This window comes from Anguilla rostrata, chromosome 15 (assembly GCF_018555375.3).
Source record: "Anguilla rostrata isolate EN2019 chromosome 15, ASM1855537v3, whole genome shotgun sequence".
Classification (NCBI taxonomy): Eukaryota; Metazoa; Chordata; class Actinopteri; order Anguilliformes; family Anguillidae; genus Anguilla; species Anguilla rostrata.
Genome location: NC_057947.1, coordinates 17,696,431 through 17,716,801, shown reverse-complemented (window position 1 = coordinate 17,716,801; position 20,371 = coordinate 17,696,431). Strand labels below are relative to the sequence as shown.

Here is a 20,371-nt window from a genome sequence, read left to right as displayed (position 1 = left end):
TTTTAACATTATAATTTTTTCTGTTAAAAAAAACAGATAGACTGGCACATTAGTCAAACTTAAAATAAAATAGAAAAAAGTTTAACTGAATTTTCTTTGAAATTAATTGATGCAGAGGATTGTTAGATGTTCTCCCACAAACATGGCAGAGAGCCAAAAAGTAAAACACAGCAGAAACATCCACTCCAGAACAAGTAGAACCAATGGCTGGGAATCTTGCACTTGTGAGTCTGCATGAAAAAAAGTGCAAGCCTGACAAAAGGCTTTGTGTTAGCAGTGGGACAACAAAGCTTCTCCATCAACTGAGAGCCCAGAACATTTCTCTTTCTCCTATTTTGGGAACTTTAGAGATAATTATCTCTTTTAGGATTACACACAAGGGTAAAGAATTCCAGTGGAATTTGAATATGAATGAGGCGGGACAAGCACTGCAGAGTCTGCACTTCCCATCCACTATATATACCACAGGCAGAGTTCTCAAACAATTGTGCAAAGGCAAGACAGTCAGAGTGAACCAGCTAAAACCAAACAGGCCAAAATGGGAAAGGTAAGAAACATCACTAAAATCTACAGAGACTTTTTTGTCTTTGACCAGTATTTCTAAATATCAGAAATAATAATTTAATTTTTTAAAAAGTAAACATTGTTGCGTTACCTGTTTTTTTAATTGATCAATGTGAACCTTCCTTCATTACTGCAGATCATTTTCTACGAGGACAGGAACTTTGGAGGTCGCCACTATGAGTGTATGAGCGACTGTACCGACCTCAGCTCATACTTCAGCCGCTGCAACTCCTGCAGGGTGGAGAGTGGCTGCTTCATGCTGTATGAGCGTCCCAACTACATGGGCCACCAGTACTTCCTGAGTCGTGGGGAGTACCCGGACTACCACCGCTGGATGGGCATGTCTGACAGTATCCGCTCCTGCCGCATGATCCCCATGGTAAGTGTCTGAAACTGTGGCCTGGTTGTGGGTCTTCCTCCTTCCTCCTATAGTAAACTTTGGGTAGCCTCTTTCACAGTGAGATGGAAGTCTGATTATATGACCCAAGAGTAGTGGTCCCTGTGGCCAAATGTGGTCAGCCTTGGTCATGTCAGCATGTACCTGATTTGGAAGGAGATCAGAATTATATCTATCCTCTTTATCATGGGCAGAAGGCTGAGAACCACAACGTGTGTGAACTCAATTCCTCTTCAGCTGTCCAATATAAAACACATAACTTAAGGCCCAAAATCATCTGTAATCATCTGTAATCATCTGACTTAATTTATTATTCTATTTACTTGACACACCAGTCTTGATGATGACAATGTAAAACATTTATTGACTAATTCCTGACTGTTGACTAATGATAGACTAATTATTTTCTAAAATAGATGAGGGGGTCCCACAGAATGCGCATGTATGAAAGGATGGAGTTTGGGGGCCAGATGATGGAGCTGATGGACGACTGCACCAACTTCATGGACCGCTTCCACATGTCCGACATCCAGTCCTGTAATGTGATGGAAGGCCACTGGCTGTTCTATGACCAGCCCCACTACAGAGGTCGGATGTACTACATGAGGCCCGGAGAGTACCGGAGGTACAGTGACTGGGGCGGCATGAGTTCCAGGATCGGGTCCATCAGGCGCATCATGGATTACTGAATGCAACTCCTTTGCTCTCCTCACTCAGGGAATTCTCAAGACTTGCCTTTCAGTTGACTTGAATTTAAATCACACTACAAGCCCATTTCTCTGAAATTTTATGTGAAACACGTTGACCAGTTATGTGGAAACATGTTGACCAGGTAGAATATTGCAATAAACAAGATGTGGGTAAAAAAAACTTTGTATTTGTTGACCTTATTCATTCAACCAATACAGGATATAGACTACATGGCCAAAAGTATGTGGACATCTGATATCCAGCATCTCATATAAAATAATGGGCATTAATATGGAGTTGCTCCATCGTTGCTGCTTTAACAACCACCACTCTACTGGGAAGGCTTTATAATAGAAGTTGGAGCATTGCTGCAGGGATTTGCTTCCATTCAGGCAGAAGAGCATTAGTGTGGTTAGGCACTGATTGGGCGATTAGGCCTGGCTTGCAGTTGGCTTTCCAATTGATCCCAAAAGTATGTGATGGGGATGAGCATAGGGCTCTGTGCATGCCAATCAAGTTCTTCCATACCATCCTTGATGTAACAAATGAGTTATAGATTTTCCTGAGTCCGAGGTGGGATTTGCGGGAACAAATGCTAATGTTTTACGTTCATAGAAAAGCACTTGCAGCTTAATGTCAATGCCATAGACAGTCACATATACATTTGCTATGGGCTATAGGATATTCTGCCAATTAATAACATCACATAACATGTCTCGTCTATTTACTGTAGTTAGGCGAATGATTTAATCAAATCAATTCCATGTTTTGCACAACATGATTAGGCTATGTAGGTTCAATCTCCCACAACAGTGCAGTGTAAATGGGGCATAGCCCAGCGAAACTTAGACTAACATTAGATCAATGTAGCTCTAGAAGCATAGCTGACATTAGTGTGTGCTTCTTGGGCTACTTTTTTCAAACCTTCTTATTGCAACCACTATTCAGTAACTAACAGAATATAATCTTTTCCAGCATTTTCTGAATGGAAGATCGAATGATACCTTAGATGTAGCTAAGGAGCAATACTGCTACATATTACAAACTTAACCCAATTAACCCTAATCATTTTTAATTTCCAGTTTGATGTTTTTCCTATTTACATATAAAATATGACTGATAAACTATTTTTCGTAGATAAATACAACTAAAAATTGTACCACCCTAATCTATCTGTCATTGTTTAAATAATTCTTCCAAGCAGATGCTGTCTGCTGACGCCATTTTCTTTCTTTGTACATAGCAACAGTTGCTAAGGAGGGCAGAACTTGTGGATATTTTGATAACGACCAATTGGCAAACAAATAAAATAATTTAATTTTCTCTTTTTAAAAAATAAAATACAACTTGTTTCCTGTGTTGTTTATTTTGTAAAACATTTTGTTAATCTTTATCAAGGGGGGGCAAAAATTTCAGAGCCAACTCTATGAGCGTCAATCACTTTTTATTGTAGGATATCTTGTTTTAATTACTGCCATTGAGAGACAGACAATTTAATTTGATCTGGCAGTCTTGCTCATTGTTCACATTGTGATTAAATGGCTGCTCTCTGTTTGACATGACCTAAGAATGTGGTCCTTCTCCCTTCTCCCCTCCACAAACATCAATGGAAGCATCCTTGGAGCAACAGTTGTTACAGATTGTAGTCCTAAAACCCGGAAGTTTGCATTTTGGACCCATGTGTTCCCTTGGCAGATGACCAATGTTTTTGTCCACAGGAATTTTGTTTTCTGCCAAAAATAAGGTCTGTGGTGAACATAAGAGAGTTTCATGTTTTGTTCTACAAGATAAATTACACCCATTAATACCTCAACAATACCTACATTGAACCTACAACAACGGTCGCATTTTGTCAACCGCCATCCAAGTATCCATACTAGCCCACCTATACACGACTACCATTTTAGTTTCAATGTAGCAACTTGTTAGCAACTTACTTTTTTAAAGCACATGATGGCTTTGGAATTTATGGCTGAGATATTAACGAATGTAATTTATCTCATAGAACAAAACGTGAAACTGTCTTAGGCTTACATTAACCACAGATCTTCGTTTCTGCAGAAAACAAAATCCTGATGGGATTTCTGAGTTGGCCCACAAAAAGACATCATCACTGTAACACTCTATTACAAACCTGGGGTATCCTGGAATCTTCTCTCCTTGAAAGGTTTATTATCTTCTGAAGAAACACAGAACCCCAAAACTATTGGGGGTCAGGGGTCCAGCATGGCCATAGAATACAACAAGGATCATGGCAGAAACCAACATGGTACAATTTTATTACAGGTAAAATGTTTTGCCTGAAGTTGGCAATTACTATTGGCTGGATTTAACCAATATTTGTCTACAACTATCACCTCTGTTGTTAGAAGGAGGAGTAAACTTCCATTTCTGGAGGACTATTCAATAGTTGAGCTAGACCTCCTAACATGCTCATGTTTGGTCTTGTTAGAAAGAGGATAAAATCATGAATCTGATGATAAAAATATCATACTGCTTAGCCCTATTTCCAATAACATAATTCAACTTTAATAAGTAAATTTGTCAGCTTTTCGATAAGCCAGTTCTTGTCTACACTTTTCGTAGCTTAACATTAGCCAGTTAAAATTTGCAGGGTAAAATTTGAAAGTAGACATTGGGCATGGACCTTCTGTTGGCATCTGGGGAATCTGAACCTTGCATCTTGATGTTTGGTATGCACTGGGTCTGACATTCTGGGTCTTACAAGCCCATCTGAAATTTTTACATTTTTAACCCTGCCTTTCTGGCATATTCTGCTGTCTTGTGGTTTTTAAACTTTGATCTTGGCTTTTTAGGACTATTTTTGTAGAAACAAGCTGTGGTTTGGTATTTTCTTTCATTCATTTCTTTTGTGACCGTAACCTGTGCATGTATGTAACATTCCTTATTCTTAAAGGCGGTGACCCATCAACTGGAAAGGATCCCATTGAAACTGCCAAAGAAGAGAACAAAACTCTTTGCATTTATGGCTTCCCAAGCCCCAACTGCAACCACACAGTTACCTACATCAGAGGAGATACCACGCTATCTAAGTCTAGCATGCAATAGTGAGGAGTCTCATCCTCTCCAGTACTAGAAAGAAAACCTGAAACTATCCCTTTACTTGGCCAAACTTGCATCCCAATACCTAGCCACCCCTGCCTCATCTGTACCTATAGAACTCATTTTCAATCTCACAGGCAAGATATTTTGGCCTGCAATCTTAGTGATGTGAAATTTGAAAAGTAATGATGATTTGAAGCAATGAAAATATTATAATATAAGAATAAAGAAATATGACTTTATTAATAAAATATTAATCATTATTGTGTTAACGTTTGCAGCATCATGTATCACTGCATAGCCAAACTAGACAAAACATGATCTCATTTGATAGTTTCAATTGAAATAGTTCAAGTTACATACATCAAATACCACCTAAATGTACCTTCAACATTTTATGGTATTCAGTACTGATAATGCATAACACTACTGATATGTGGCAAGAAAAAAGAAAAAAAACAGGAACATGACTGAATTTCACTGAATTAAATTCAACTTAATGAAATTCCAATATAAGTCCAATTCTGTTGGAATTTATGATGCGGGGACTTGGTATAGAAAGTGCTGCACTGGTAAAGGTATCATCCAATATGGATGTATCTGACTCCTACATACAATAATATAATGCACTATATCTGAATGCTCAATAATAGAAAAATGAGAAATCAATTTCTATACCAATATAATTGCTCAGAGAAAATAACAATGAACAATTAATACGTCTTTTTCCTAAGAGTATAGGTGTCAGAATTATTCACATCCCTGTTTTCAGCACTTTGAGCATTCTTCATGCCTCCCACACATTATAATAGTTTCAAACAGCAAAAGTTAGGTACACTCTCAAATTTAATGGCAGTCTTCTAAAACACTGGTCTTTCAGCACCACAATCAAGTACAAAATGTAATGATATTTCTCGAGTATTGGAAACTTTATTAGATTGGTGAATATATTGGGAGGCATCTTTGACCATTCATCCATACAGAAACATCCAAGATCTTTCTGACTCTTTGGTCTGTGCTTGTGGACTGCCATGTTTGATTAAAACCACCACTGTTTCATTGAGTTCAAATCTGATGAATGAGATGTCGTTCCATTTGATCCATTTGCTGTGAAACAGTGTCATAACATTAAAGACCTACCACCAAATTTTACCGTTTTCTGATGCCAAAATCACCAATAATGTGCATGGGCAAAAATGTTTTGATTTAATCTGACTTAAAAGCTCACTTCACACCTGATGAAAAACATTATGAATTAAATAATTAGTATAGCTTATTCATTGTATAGTTTCTTTTATACAGGTTTCTTTGCTCTTCTTTATAAAGGGCATGAATAATTTTAGTGATTAATGTGTTTGATAACATGATTGGCCTAATCACAGTAATTTAAGCCAAATATTGGCTTGGATACTTTTTTGGGCTTTGACACTTGCATTCATATACCAACATTTTTAAAAATGGCAGGTAGGATTAGGACAGGGGTAATCAAATTCCATCAGCAACTTAAATGATTCTGTTTAAGTGCAAACACAAACCAGAATCCAGGCCTCCAGGAGTCTGACAACCCTGATTTAAGGAGGCTTGAGTCAACAAAGTCTAACGGAAGACAAAACAGTTTACATAAACAAACGTTCTACATGATGATAGAGAAAGTTCTCACCCGGCCCTGGCGGAGAGCTATAAAGTAGAAAGCAAGACAAAAGCCCTTTTGCATAGGGTAAGCCTGCATAGTCATCTTTTAGTCTTGAGTCTTTGTTGTGAAAATAATGCCTGTCTTTGTGCTGCAGAAAAATCTGTAAAAATATCTTTGGGCCAGTCATCCTAAGAGACAAAGACTACCAAATTGTTCTCTTTCCGCCCTTTTTTAGGATTTTTTAACACATAATTGTCTCTTTTGGGTAAAATGATGACACAGTGGCAAAAGGTTCTGTGGTTTTAGAACATGAATGACATTTGCATACTCTGCACACTGCTTCTCCTATAAATACTGCAGGTGGTGTCCTCAACCAGCACTGCAAAGGTATCACCACAACCAGAGCAAAATGGGAAAGGTAAGCCTACACTTTCACAGGCCTGCTCTCTGTTCTGCACTCAGTCTTAAGGAGCCACCCAGCAAATGTATTGGAGATATATGCTTCCTCAAATAGGTATTAGCGTATACCATTTTGCTCCTCTGAGTATGGCATTTGGTGCTAGCATTAGCTTGTTGCATACACTGTGCAGTTTGTTGGTTTGTGTGTGATTGAGGCAACTTCTTCTGTTGGTTTGGGGTGCAGATCATCTTCTACGAGGAAAGGAACTTTGGAGGTCGCCACTACGAGTGCATGAATGACTGTACTGACCTCAGCTCCTACTTCAGCCGCTGCAACTCCTGCAGAGTGTCGAGCGGCTGCTTCATGCTGTATGAGCACTCCAACTACATGGGCCACCAGTACTTCCTGAGCCGTGGGGAATACCCCGACTACCACCGCTGGATGGGCATGTCTGACAGTATCCGCTCCTGCCGCATGATCCCCATGGTAAGTGTCTGAAACTGTGGCCTGGCTGTGGGTCTGTGAAGAGGCTGGAGCAGAAGTCTTCCTCCTTCATCCTATAGTACACCTTGGGTAGCCTCTTTCACAGCGAGTAACTTACCCATGGTAAGTTTTTGCCCCCACACAGGAGGCAAAATAATACATGACAGAGATTCCTGGTCCTTTCCTGGAACCAAATTGCTTCTAAACTGCCAGCTTCACAATGCTTTCCTATCCACTTTGTCCAACTTTAGAATTTTAAACGATAATTATCTTAGATCAGGATTATCTACTGAAAACAAGATCATTTTGATCTGGAAGTAGCTTTGTCTAGTTTAACTGCATTTAACTTAGTTTTTATTTAAAATGCTAATATTAACATTCTGGTGTGGTATAGCAGGTGATAATATCAATCTAATCCTTTTACAAATAGATGAGGGGGTCCCACAGAATGCGATTCTATGAAAGGATGGAGTTTGGAGGCCAGATGATGGAGCTGATGGACGACTGCCCCAACTTCATGGACCGCTTCCACATGTCCGACATCCAGTCCTGTAATGTGATGGAAGGCCACTGGCTGTTCTATGACCAGCCCCACTACAGAGGCCGGATGTACTACATGAGGCCTGGAGAGTACCGGAGGTACGGTGACTGGGGCGGGATGAGCTCCAGGATCGGGTCCGTCAGGCGCATCATGGATTACTGAATGCCTTTCTTCTCCTCTCTGTCTTTTCAAAGCCTAACCGAATCTGGGAAATCATTGAGCTTACCTTTTGAATGATTGCAGCCTATAAAAATTCATTTGTGTTGCAATACAAAGGTTTGAAATAAATTTAATGAATTGGAGAAAAGCACAAACTTTGTACCTGATCATTTTTACCCTCCTCCTCATGTTTCTGAATTTCACAGCTCTGCATACCTTGCTGCAGCATGCAACAGTGTAAAATATAACACAATTTTGTAATAAGTCAGAAACATAAACATGGACATCTCTAATACTAATAGTGTACACACTTTGAATAAATAGTCAGCCATCCCATTACTCATCCTTTTACTGCAGGTGTACAAACCTTTTATCCTGAAGTAGACAGTCCTTCCATATGAGTCCATTCGGGTATGGTTAAATGAGGATGTTTTTTTGGGATAGTTCAGAATCCCAAAATGGTTACCAGCTAAAACCAGCATATTGCTGATTTTTAGGATTTCTGCATCTATAATTTTAGATAAACACGTATGTTTTCAATATATTATATCAACAATTCACCATTGTTAGTGCATTTCTAAAAATTACTTTAAAAAAAAAAAAAATCTGAGTTTTTAGGAAGCTTTGAATAAATTCTGAATTTTGGGAACTGTGTTGGGACTTGGTAATGTCATTTGGTTTCTTGGTTGTTAGTTACGTGATACACCTGGCTTGTTTGGGGAAAACTTTTAGGTGCTTTTGATCTCTGCAGAATTTTGGTTCCACACTTAATGGCCACAAATATTGCTTCCTTCCACTCTGCAATTTATGAAAATGGTTGCATTTAAATAAAAATATACTCTGAAACACATCATTTGCATTAACAGAGGGAAGATGGCACATTTGCAACAAAGTATGTTCAATTACTGAATTCACTCATTGCTGAAAAAGTATGACTATCAAGGCATCTGTGTACCTGCAATCAGTGTGGCATTGCATGCTGGGAAGTGTGATTATTTTAGAGTTATGTGCATTTCTGTTGGCTGCTATAAACTCCTTGCCCTCATCAGGTCAGAGTTTCATCTTGCATGTTAGGACAGATAAATTGGTATTTGTAAAGGCAGCTGAGGCCAGGCCCATTTTTCTGTATACACTCCTTGTTTTCTGGCATCAAGAACAATATAATGGTGCCCAGAAATATTCTCCTTTACCAACACACAGACCTGTTTAAATCCAGGGACTGCCAGGCCTTATGTGTTGAGGTCTGCATGTTAATGATGGTTTGGATGGCCATTGGTTTTCTGTGATAATCTGCTGATGCCACAGAGATTGCAGGGTGGGCTAGTGTACAGTAGCCTTTTCTGTCAATTGTGATGAACTTGTGGGAAAAAAACACAGAACAATTACTGATTACACACCAAACTGCAGCCATATATATGCTCGACTGTAATAGCAGACAAGGAGTGATTTGAATGACAATACTTTATGCTGTGCCATCAAACATCTGCTTCCATTTTTATAAAAGGAGCTGGAGAGAGAGGGAATGAGAGCGGCGATACTTCACAAGTTAACATGCCCATGACAGGGGAAAAGGTAAAGGACAAGTGCTCTAGCATTCTATACATCATTTACTGAAACATAATTCCCCTACACAAAAAAATAAGAAGTGTTTTAATCTCGAACAGTCTTGTCACATCTATACCTCCACCATAGGGCATCTGTATTACTGGTTATTATTCTATGGAATGTTTTTTTTCTTCCTTTGAGCAACTTGAAAAAAAACTGGACACTGTAAACAAAGCATGGTCCATTTTTGTAGATAGTCTACGAAGACAGTGTTGAATGTTGGCACCATGAGTGCATGAGTGACTGCGCAGACCTGCACTTATACTTTAACCACTGCAACACCATTGGGTGGAAAGCGGCCGTTTGATGGCCTCTGACTGCTCCAACTACATCAGAAACTATTACGTTCTGAAGAGGGGAGAACACACAGACAATCAGCAACCGATCGGCATCAGGCACCCTCCTCCCCATGGTAAACTGTGGGATTATTTGAGGATTTTGGCATGTGACCATGACTGAACACTTACTGGCCAGTGGGGGATATACATGCACTTGCATGAAGGAATTTTGTTCTGTAATCTGTAATAATATGCTCATTTTTGACATGCATTTCAGGGAACCTAGTAAGTTTTCCCAGCCCACAATAAATTAATCATTTATAAAGTTCAAATCATATTCTGGTACTGACAGTGACTTTTTCAGTTTTTTGTAGTTTCTCAGCCTCTGTGTGCAACAGTGGGACCCCTAACCTAACATGAAAAATATTGCTGCAATTGCAAATGAAATGTTTTTAATAATGCCAATATTTTGGAAATTTTAACAACCTTTAAATGAATACATCTAACCAAAAGTACCAAAAGTACATCACAATAGGGAAACAATGAAACATTTACTGATTACTGTTACAAATTGGTGTAGGAGCATTCCAGATTGACTGCACTTTTGATATAGAGATCAGAGGCAACAAATTGTTCACCCCTTATTTTGAATGGCTTGGTTATTCAATCTCCTACAGCACTATGGTTTATTGAGGCTCTGTGAGCAGCCTGACGTGGGAGGCCAGAAGATGGAGTAGATGGTTGACTGCCTCAACACCATGGGCTGCATCCACATGTCCGACATCCACTCCTGTAACCTGATGGAAGGCCACTGGCTGTTCTATGACCAGTCCCACGACAGGGCCAGAATGTACGACATGATTTCTGTTCTCCAATAAAATGTGTCTAAGTAATATGACCCCTCTCAATTTATGTTTTTCTTTCAATAGTAGAATTTCAAGATGAATATTGTGAACCAGATAGAGGAATATGTTCCACATCAGTTTCTGGCATTCATTCATGAAAAACAATCATGTCCCACATTACTGGTAACATTAAGTGTGAATCTAATTCCATTCAATTTACTGTATATAAAAATGTGAAATGTATTAAGAGCATGACTTACTCATTTTAGTGGTCTGTGCATTACTTTATACAATTAGCACACTGTGTAACAGTATGAAACAGCACAACAGCATGATGAAGAAATGTATTTATGTAAAAATATGAGCAAAATATTTTCCAACTCATTCAGGCTTCAGATTTAGATTTCATCAAATCAAAAAATTTTCTAGATTTTTACAGTTAATTCATTAATTATGCTTTGTGAAATACCTCCATGATATTTTTAAAATGAAAATAGAGTGACACTGTTTATTCTTTTTGTTTGCCTCTTGGCCTGTAAAAACAAACCTGTTGAGTTTCCCAGGCAAAGCTCCCCAGTCAGGATCACTCCAGTGCTCAGTGACTGAATGTGACAGTACTATGACAGGAAAACCAGTTCACAGGAATGCTGACGTGGAAACACATTGAACCAAGTGAACAATAGCCAACCCATCACCGACTCACTGACACCTAGAGAGAGAGAGAGAGCGAGAGACAGAGAGAGAGAGAGAGAGGGGGAGGGATGGATGGGTTTCTTCGGCCTACCAGAGTACCACATCCTGAAAATGGTGTTTTTTCATTGATTTTTAAAATAATTATATGAAATATGGTTTGTTCACAAAAATGTTATGAAAATGACCAACCTGCACCCAGGAAACTAACTACATAAATTCAGTTACACGATGCGTAGGCTACTCAATGTGATTATAAAAATAGAAAGAAGGGAGCCTGCACTCAAAAAAAAAAAAAGATATCATATGTATCTTGGCAACACAGTTCATTTTCAGACCTTTACTGTGGACATTGAAGACAAACGTGCTTCGGCTTCAGCCATCCTCGGTATCTTAATGTTCTCTGCTGAACAGTTTCAGCTCTCGTCATTCTATTCTGTTCACAAAAAGAAATGTGCTGGAGAGAAACAATATTATAAAACACCCTTACCTACTGTAACACAGAATTACTATTCAGAACAGACACAGTGAGTAATTAGACAACTTATTGGGTCTAAGAGACCAGCTGCTCTTGGGCCTTGAGGATGACCCTCTGCTTCAGAACTACAGGCCACAACATTGGGGAACCTTTACTGACCTACAGCAGGAGGCCCCACCATCGGACATGGAACATGGCCATGAACGGTCCTCAGTGCTGCTGTTGTGGTGTTTAATGTTTCAACCAATGACCACATGCAAGCACTGAAGAGGACGATCATGGAGAATGTTAAGGACCAAGAAAGGCATGTAACTCAGGAGCACAAGCAACTCTTCAGAGAGCCTGGAAAGGCAGACCTTTCTAAGTAAGTGCTTCTGCTTCTACCAGCTCCTGGAAGAAGGGGGCTCTACTTCTCAAACACATGGGATGATAATGGTAGATCCATTTGTCCAATGATCTCAGGGTCACCTCAATATTTATTGGCAAGTGTACATATGGCATAAAAGGCACAGGGATGTTTTTGATTATGTGATGCAAATCAGTTGACCGCCTGGTTGCCTGGTTATATTTTTGTGTGTCTGTGTGTGTGTGTGTGTGGGTGTGCGTATGTATTGGGTACATGGCGTAGTTGGCTAGATTTAACATTTTAGAGATACTGGGTAACCTTGGGCCAAGACAATCACTTGTCATCTTCCACCAAAAATCCATCTCTTCAGAGAACATCTGGACTAAGCAATCACTACATCTGCACTTAAAATTAAAAGCTCCTTAACTCTTACTTACCCTACCCTGATGGCACCTACTCTTTAAAAACATGATGCAATCTATTGTGATTTTTCTTGTCAATCTGAAGTGCATTCTGAATGAAAAATGCTGCATTGCTATTGGGAGGGGCATTTTTGTGTTGTTCCTGAATTTAACATCTGTTCCATCTGAAGCTCTTCAGTGTCCCAATAGTCGGTGCTGTTTAAAGCTGTGGAATCTGCCAGGCTCTGTTTGATTGGAAAATTATATCTCCTCTGTCTGTCTCCCATCTACTGTATGTACAGTGCTATAGTGGGACAGGACAGGCTTTCTTTACAGCTTGGCTAATTTGCATAAGTGGGTTGAACATTCAGATGAGCCGAGAGAATGGACTGTAACCCTTTCCGTTGCACAACATATTTAATGAAAAAGAGAGGTTCCATACTGTTCTGGGTCTATTGTGCTGAAGATGTGTGTATACCATACTAGTCTTTTCCTTTGTCTATGGATGTCAAAACACCAAACCTGTAATTATATACACTTTTTTCAAATACAGATCTGTATATTTCTGAACCAATATTGTCCGCTGCAACAAAAACACCAACATGTGTCCCTGCCCTGACTTATAACTGAGTAGCATTTAAATAACAATGCTCTGTTTGTCGAGAGCTTGTATAAAAAGCTCTGAAAACATGTGGAACCTCTCCAACAGAGACCATGGGGAAGGTAGGACTTGTTTCCCTGCAATGATATTGCTCAATAATATCTAACTGTGACTTTGTACGCACACCCACACATACACACACAATCTTACATTGGGCATGCACGCACACATGCGTGCATGTGCACCAACATACTGTAGACGCACAGATTTACTTACATTTCTTTCTGTTTTGCTCACTGTTCTGGAACTCAAAAAGTGGCATCTGTATTTTCCTCCAGATCATTTTTTACGAGGACAGGAACTTCCAGGGTCGAAGCTATGAGTGCAGCAATGATTGCACCGACCTGCACTCCTACTTCAACCGGTGCAACTCCATCCGGGTGGAGAGCGGCTGCTTCATGATCTATGAGCGCCCCAACTACATGGGCCACCAGTACTTCATGCGGAGGGGGGAATATCCAGATTATCAGCGTTGGATGGGGTTCAGCAGCTGTATCAGGTCCTGTAGGATGATTCCAATGGTAAGAGGCCAGTTTTTTATTTCCATTATAGACAGATATATAGAGGGATATATTATGCAATAGACTGCTGAGTATTGAGCAACCATGCTGTCAGCCTCTTGGTCATAACATTAAAACAAAATGTCAAAAAAATGCATTCACAATCTGAAAAAAAGTAATTTGTAAACATTTTAGTATTACATATTAATGAAAAATAGATGGCTGGATAGATATTTTTGCTATAGTCTCAGTAAGATATTTTGTCCAAAACATGTACAGGTGATTTAACCAACTAACTATTTAAGTGATCCACCATTTGCACTTTTGTGCATATTCAGAATTATACAAATATTTTATGATACATTATAATATTTTATACTTTTTTCTCCTTATTGCAGCATAATGAGTTAAGTCTAAAACAATAAAATGTGAAAAACAAAAGCATTCAAAGCCAAATAATCCCTCAAAAACCAGAAGTGAAAACAAAAAATAATTTTCTAGATAATAATCAATACAAATCATGAAAAATGATTTAAGTTAAGCTGGACTGATAACTTGGCAATGAACAATTATCTTCAAAATGTTTTCCCCACCACACACAAACACACGCACACACACATGCATGCATGTACATTCATAAACACCAAACACACATACACACACACAGACACGCACACACACAAATTTAGGACCATGCCAAAAAAAATGACAGAAAATGGTACTGCCTTGCTTCTCCTGTTTCGTAAGACTATGATCCCATTATGTGCAAGATATATTTCAGCAGACCTTTTTCCACCATTTGACACAGTGGTGGAAAGTCCAGGGGACAGAAAGTAAAAGTCCTGCATAAACTCAGCTAGCTTATTTTACTAATTAGATATATCTCCTGGCTGAATAATTGTGCCGATTAGCAAATCTAGGTGATTAGAACAAAATACTGGGGAGGATTTTACTTTCTGAGCAATTGATTTTCCACCTCTGATTTGACAATACCATTTTGAACAGTATATGCAACTGAGGCGAACCCTATGTTTATCCACCACAGTGTTCAGCAATATTTCTGCTATTTACCATTATTTGTTGAAATGTGCACCTATGGCTTGATCCTACCTGTTAAGAATGGAATTAGTATGGAGAGGTCAAGATATTAATTCTCCTTAATGTGGTCTGTCTATGGTATTGATACTGTGCAGGCAGTGTAGTTGGCAAGGTTGAGATGTACGGGTGTAGCTGTTTTCAAGAAAAATATATTTTAAATTTAATTGGGTTAAATGCATTTATTACAAATGTATGCATGTTAAATCATGTATTTATAGTATAGTCATGTTGCATTTGTTTCTGTCCCAACAGTACAGAGGGTCATACCGGCTGAGGATTTATGAAAAGGCAGACTTCAGTGGCCACATGATGGAGTTTATGGACGACTGTCCCTGTGTGTCGGATCGTTTCCACCATCGCCACGTCTACTCCTGTAATGTGATGAATGGCTTCTGGATCTTCTACGAATACCCCAACTACAGGGGCCGGCAGTATTTCCTTAGGCCCGGGGAGTACAGGAGATATCGCGAATGGTGCGCTACGTGCGCCATAGTGGGTTCCTTCAGACGAGTGACCGATTTTTAGTGATTCTAGATGCATGTGCTGTAAATAAACTGTCATTAAAGATCTTTGACTTTTTACCCCCTTGTGTGTAGGTTTTTAAAGAAAAAAACCAAACATATACAATACATATTTAGGATGTTCTGTTTACCACATACAGTAGAACCTAGAGACACCAATGCATTGTGAATGCGGGTAGTTTAGGGCTATGAAATTATTAGAGCTTGCAAAGTGACATCAAAATCCACCAATTTTAAGAATGTGAACCTTTGACTGATTGACATCATAATTTACATCACTGTAGCCTTATTTTTAACAAGCTACTCTCATACTTTTCTCTCAGGTTCATAACTTGATAATAAAACCATAATACGTTTATAATAAAACCAGTGACAATTCTGGCCCTTCTTCATACCACAATGCTCACTGTCTCATTTTGTATTTGTAGCAATAGTGCTCAGACATGATCCATGCTGAACTGATTGTTGGAGAGTGACTCATTTATGTTAATTGCTTATACTTTTGCATCAGTGATAATAAGAAGCTTGAGAAGCCATAACTGCGTGTGCTACTTCCAGTTTCATGATCAGTTCTAGGGCTCATGTCTCTGGGGTTGTCCTGTACAGAATGCTATGGTATATGGTAGACATATGGACACCCCAATTATAACTTCATATCAAAGTTTAATTTTAACTTTGATCTTCAAACTGCTTTGGAAACAGTTTAGCCAGTATGCAGCATATTACAGAGCATCACAACAGATCAATTTATTTGAGTAGAAAGAGACTGTAATGATGCATAACAGACAAATGATGGATAAAAGCACATTAATTATCTAAATGCAGCCTTAGACATATGTGACAGTGCTTTTCATTTAAATGTGCTAATGACATGAAGCATATTAAGAACATTGTGGAACATTCTGTGTAAATCAACGTCACAGTAAAGGACTGTAGTGTAGAACATACTGCCCTAACATGCTCTGATCTTATCATTTCTTCTTGGAAATTGTGAGGAGGAATTTTCTGAAAGAAAGAGTTTAAATGCAAGAATCGTTGATCAATGTTTTCCTAATGTATTGATCTTAAGGGCCATCTACAATTCAGATTGTTTTTTAAATGGAATAACAAAAACGGAATAATCTCCTAACACTGTCTGTGCAATATGTCTTAAAAACTATACCCAATGGACATCCCGCTGGAAAATGTTTTGGGAATGCATACCCTATCCTTCCAGAAATGTTCTGAGAATCAAAAATAGTTAGCAGGGTGGTCATACACAACCATGTTTCTTTCTTTCAGAATGATTTGTTTACGTGAAGGGTCATGAGAGCTCTCATAAGTATATTATATATAAGCTATATTTAAAATGTTACAGGGAATGAACAGAATGCATAATCTTCTGTATTTAACAGTTCCAAACATTTTCAGAGAACCTTACAAACTTAATCACGTAGCATGCATCATTTAGCACTCTTTGGACCTGGATATGACCCTACTGACACAACAGGAATAGATCTGTCTGGCTATCCTCACAGCATAGTCTGCTGCAGTTATGATCACTGTCCCGTTATGTTCTGGAGCCCTGAGCATTAACCATGTCAAAAAATACTGATATCTCTCAGAGTCTTTTTGCTTTATGATTTCCAGATGAATTGCAACCTAACTTGCACAGCTTTTAAGAAACAGTTTACTACAATTAGACAGATGTGATTTTCAATCAATATTCTTGCGTTATTTGTACATACAGGCAGACATTTTATGGATGGGAAAGCAAGCCATGTAATCCTGTTTAATATTAAATACAGCTTTTCCATCATTCCTATGTAACATGGAGTACATTCTTAACTCAAGAACATAGTTTCTAGAGAAAAAAAAAAACTGCACAGCTTAGCTATAGCCTTGTAGTGAGAGTGATATACAGGGTGGTATTAAGAAAACAGTAGATATACTGTACCAATTTGATAAATTACATGTTCTGTTCCTCTCCCTTCATTTTGCATGCACATTGATGGTGGTGCCACTTATTTGTTTGAAACGTTGCATATCTCAAGCGATGTTTGTTTACCATATAAAATTCACTTTTGTAAGTCGCTTTGGCTAAAAGTGCCTTCCAAATGACTAAAATATGATTTGCAATTGTATGAAAGAGGACATGCTATAATTGTTATAGCACCTTCTCATTTTTATTTCTATTTCTTTTTAGGTGTTTTTTTTTTTTTTTGGTGAGAATCCAGACTTGTTTTGGAACCCTTTATGTGTATGGTAATTATTCAGCCAGGGGAACATTCTCATTTTAACAGCAAACAAAGCATATGCTTATGTTGTACCAGACAATGCAAGCGACTACTGCCAGAAATGTATGGATGTCAACTATTGTTCTTTTTTGTCCGCATTCAGCGAAAGTCATACCGCTTAGTCATCAGCTTCTTCTATTTGAATAACAACGCATCATGCCCCCATGTTTACTGTATAAAAACAACCAGCAAACAGAGGATTGGTAGTGCCAACTGAAGAGCTGTAAACCTCCTCCAAAATGGGCAAGGTAAGGATAGCTCTGTAGTGCTGTCTATGGTCTTTCTGAATACATTAAATGATTATCATATATATATATATATATGATAATCATTTAACACAAAACGATAAATAAAACCTGTTAAAAACATTAACTGTATATTGCATAATATATGCTGCATGTGCTGTTTTTTCTGCCGTTTTAAATTTTCAGAATTTGTGGACTGACAATTTGTGGTGTCTGTAAAAGTAGCTTGTAGCTGGAAGGTAGTTTGTTTGGTGACTTGAACAGAGAATACATGTCTGTACATGTATAATAGATGAGAACATGTCTTTGTAATAAAGTCTATTTATTTAGATACAGTTTGTCATTTTCCAAAAGGTCGAGTACTTTGCAAAACCTGCCAAACACTAGAATTTATTCTTGTTGCTTTTGTTTTTCACTAAAGGGAAATACTCAGTCATACGGCAACTAAGCCTAAAACTTTGATTGAAACTTTTCGTAGTGCTGTTAACGAATTGGTTTTTGGACACCCTTTAAGGCCATAACATTCAATAAATTTGTTTGCAGATCATCTTCTATGAGGACAGGAACTTCGGCGGTCGCTCCTATGAGTGCATGAGCGACTGCCCCGAGATCAGCTCCTACCTGAGCCGCTGCAACTCCTGCAGGGTGGACAGCGGCTGCTTCATGGTCTACGACCGTGCCAACTACATGGGGAACCAGTACTTCCTGAGGAGGGGAGAGTACTCTGACTACTCCCGCATGGGCATGTTCGAGTCCATCCGCTCCTGCCGAATGATCCCCATGGTGAGTTCTGTTCTATCACGGCCAAGAACTAGCAGCCCATGCGGCCCGTGTTTAGAGAATGTATATTAGGCTAAACCTATGCATTTGTAAATTCCTGCAAGTATGGTTGCGCAAGCACCTTCATAAACCTGACATTGCAGTGCTACTTAAAATGGACTGATTGCATGCTTCTGCCAAGTTTCTCCTGTTTTATTAGCTTCTGTATGTCTGTTTTTTGAATTTTCTGTTTTATTTGCTCACCAACAGCACAGAGGAAACTTCAGGATGAGGATCTACGAGAGGGAGAACTTCGGAGGTCAGATGATGGAGCTGATGGATGACTGTGACTCCATCATGGACCGTTACCGCATGTCCGACTGCCAGTCCTGCAACGTGATGGACGGCCACTGGCTGATGTACGAGCAGCCCCACTACAGAGGCAGGATGATGTACATGAGGCCTGGGGAGTACAGGAGCTTCAGAGATATGGGATACAGCAACATGAGATTCATGTCCATGAGGCGCATCATGGATTCCTGTTAGATGATGAAAAGACTTAAATAAATGTTTCAACAGCACATTTGAATTCTAGTTCCTTTATTTTCTGGTTTTATCATAAAAAAATGACAGTTCCACTAAAATGGAAAACAACATTTAAGACAATTTCATAAGCACACAAAGAATCAGAATAATCTATGAATGTAATCATACTTCTGTGTGCACACCAGTGTTTCCCATACAATTAATTTATTTGGGCGGCCCGCCCTAATAGATTTCCCCCAACCCAAAAAGATTTTTTTTGGTATTTAGCTGCTTATTTCTATAGCAACACATTATATATTTCCATAGGTAATACATTATACTTGAGTATTTGTTATTTTTTCTTTTAAATTCCAAATTGACATACAGCCGACCCTTTTTTGGCTGCGTGAGCTGGCCCTGCCCCCCTCCCTCTCATAGCTGGTGTATGTACAACAGAGCAGGGAGGATCAGTGCCTGAAAGCAAACATAAATAGAAGGACAGTCGTACGACTGTATCTATGCCATGTAACAAAATTTTACATTTTTCGAAATTTATAAAAATTAGCTGTTGTTATGCATTGTTTCTACAAAAGAACTTGTCCTCTGCCCTAACCAAGACTGCAAAGTCATCAACATTATTTTGATTAATGTTAGCTAGCTAGCATTTGGCAAGCATCAGCGTTTACCCTGCTAACATTAGGTTAGATAGCTAGAGTTAGTTAATGAAAATGGGGATTGCTAGAGTTAGCTAGAGTTAACTTTTAACTCCTGACAGAGATGAGTAGCTTATACAAAACTTAATCTTTCAAAAAATACAAGACAAGAGGAGGAGGAGGGATTAACTGCACCATACGTAGATAGGTTACCATAACATTACTGTTACAGTAACAGTTAGGGTTACTTGCTTTAATTGAAATTGATGAAAATCATTGTGTTAATAAATGAAGGCATTTTGGATATCAGGAACCAATGACTTTAAACCCCTTAACTCATGTTTAGAATGTTTATGTGATTATATTATCCTCCAAACCATTCTGTTAGCATTAATGTTTGTCTGTAACTGAGACCATTACTACAAAAATTGTTTTATTTTGGATTTCTTTTACATTCTGTTAATTCTCGGTATCACCGATACAACTTGACGCAAACAGTGCCAAACAGATTTCATTTTTATATGGAGACACGGCCACACACACACACAAAAAAAAAAAAA

General features: G+C 38.6%; 4 protein-coding genes across 4 annotated transcripts; all 4 read left to right on the top strand.

The window, feature by feature from the left end:
* The first annotated feature begins 475 nt into the window (after positions 1-475).
* On the top strand, positions 476-1,831 carry LOC135240411 (gamma-crystallin M2-like). Its single transcript, XM_064309831.1, has 3 exons — positions 476-547; positions 701-943; positions 1,378-1,831. Exons 1-3 carry the CDS (start codon positions 539-541, stop codon positions 1,648-1,650), a joined length of 525 nt encoding a protein of 174 aa, XP_064165901.1. The 5' UTR covers positions 476-538; the 3' UTR covers positions 1,651-1,831.
* A 4,881-nt stretch (positions 1,832-6,712) lies between these two features.
* On the top strand, positions 6,713-8,085 carry LOC135240412 (gamma-crystallin M2-like). Its single transcript, XM_064309832.1, has 3 exons — positions 6,713-6,765; positions 6,991-7,233; positions 7,661-8,085. The coding sequence occupies exons 1-3, from the start codon at positions 6,757-6,759 to the stop codon at positions 7,931-7,933; spliced, it is 525 nt and encodes a 174-aa protein (XP_064165902.1). The 5' UTR covers positions 6,713-6,756; the 3' UTR covers positions 7,934-8,085.
* A 5,202-nt stretch (positions 8,086-13,287) lies between these two features.
* LOC135241286 (gamma-crystallin M2-like) lies at positions 13,288-15,413 on the top strand. The gene is made up of 3 exons (XM_064311543.1): positions 13,288-13,296; positions 13,513-13,755; positions 15,085-15,413. Exons 1-3 carry the CDS (start codon positions 13,288-13,290, stop codon positions 15,355-15,357), a joined length of 525 nt encoding a protein of 174 aa, XP_064167613.1. The 3' UTR covers positions 15,358-15,413.
* A 2,357-nt stretch (positions 15,414-17,770) lies between these two features.
* On the top strand, positions 17,771-19,214 carry LOC135240409 (gamma-crystallin M3-like). Its single transcript, XM_064309829.1, has 3 exons — positions 17,771-17,877; positions 18,418-18,657; positions 18,904-19,214. Exons 1-3 carry the CDS (start codon positions 17,869-17,871, stop codon positions 19,177-19,179), a joined length of 525 nt encoding a protein of 174 aa, XP_064165899.1. The 5' UTR covers positions 17,771-17,868; the 3' UTR covers positions 19,180-19,214.
* Positions 19,215-20,371: the final 1,157 nt, after the last annotated feature.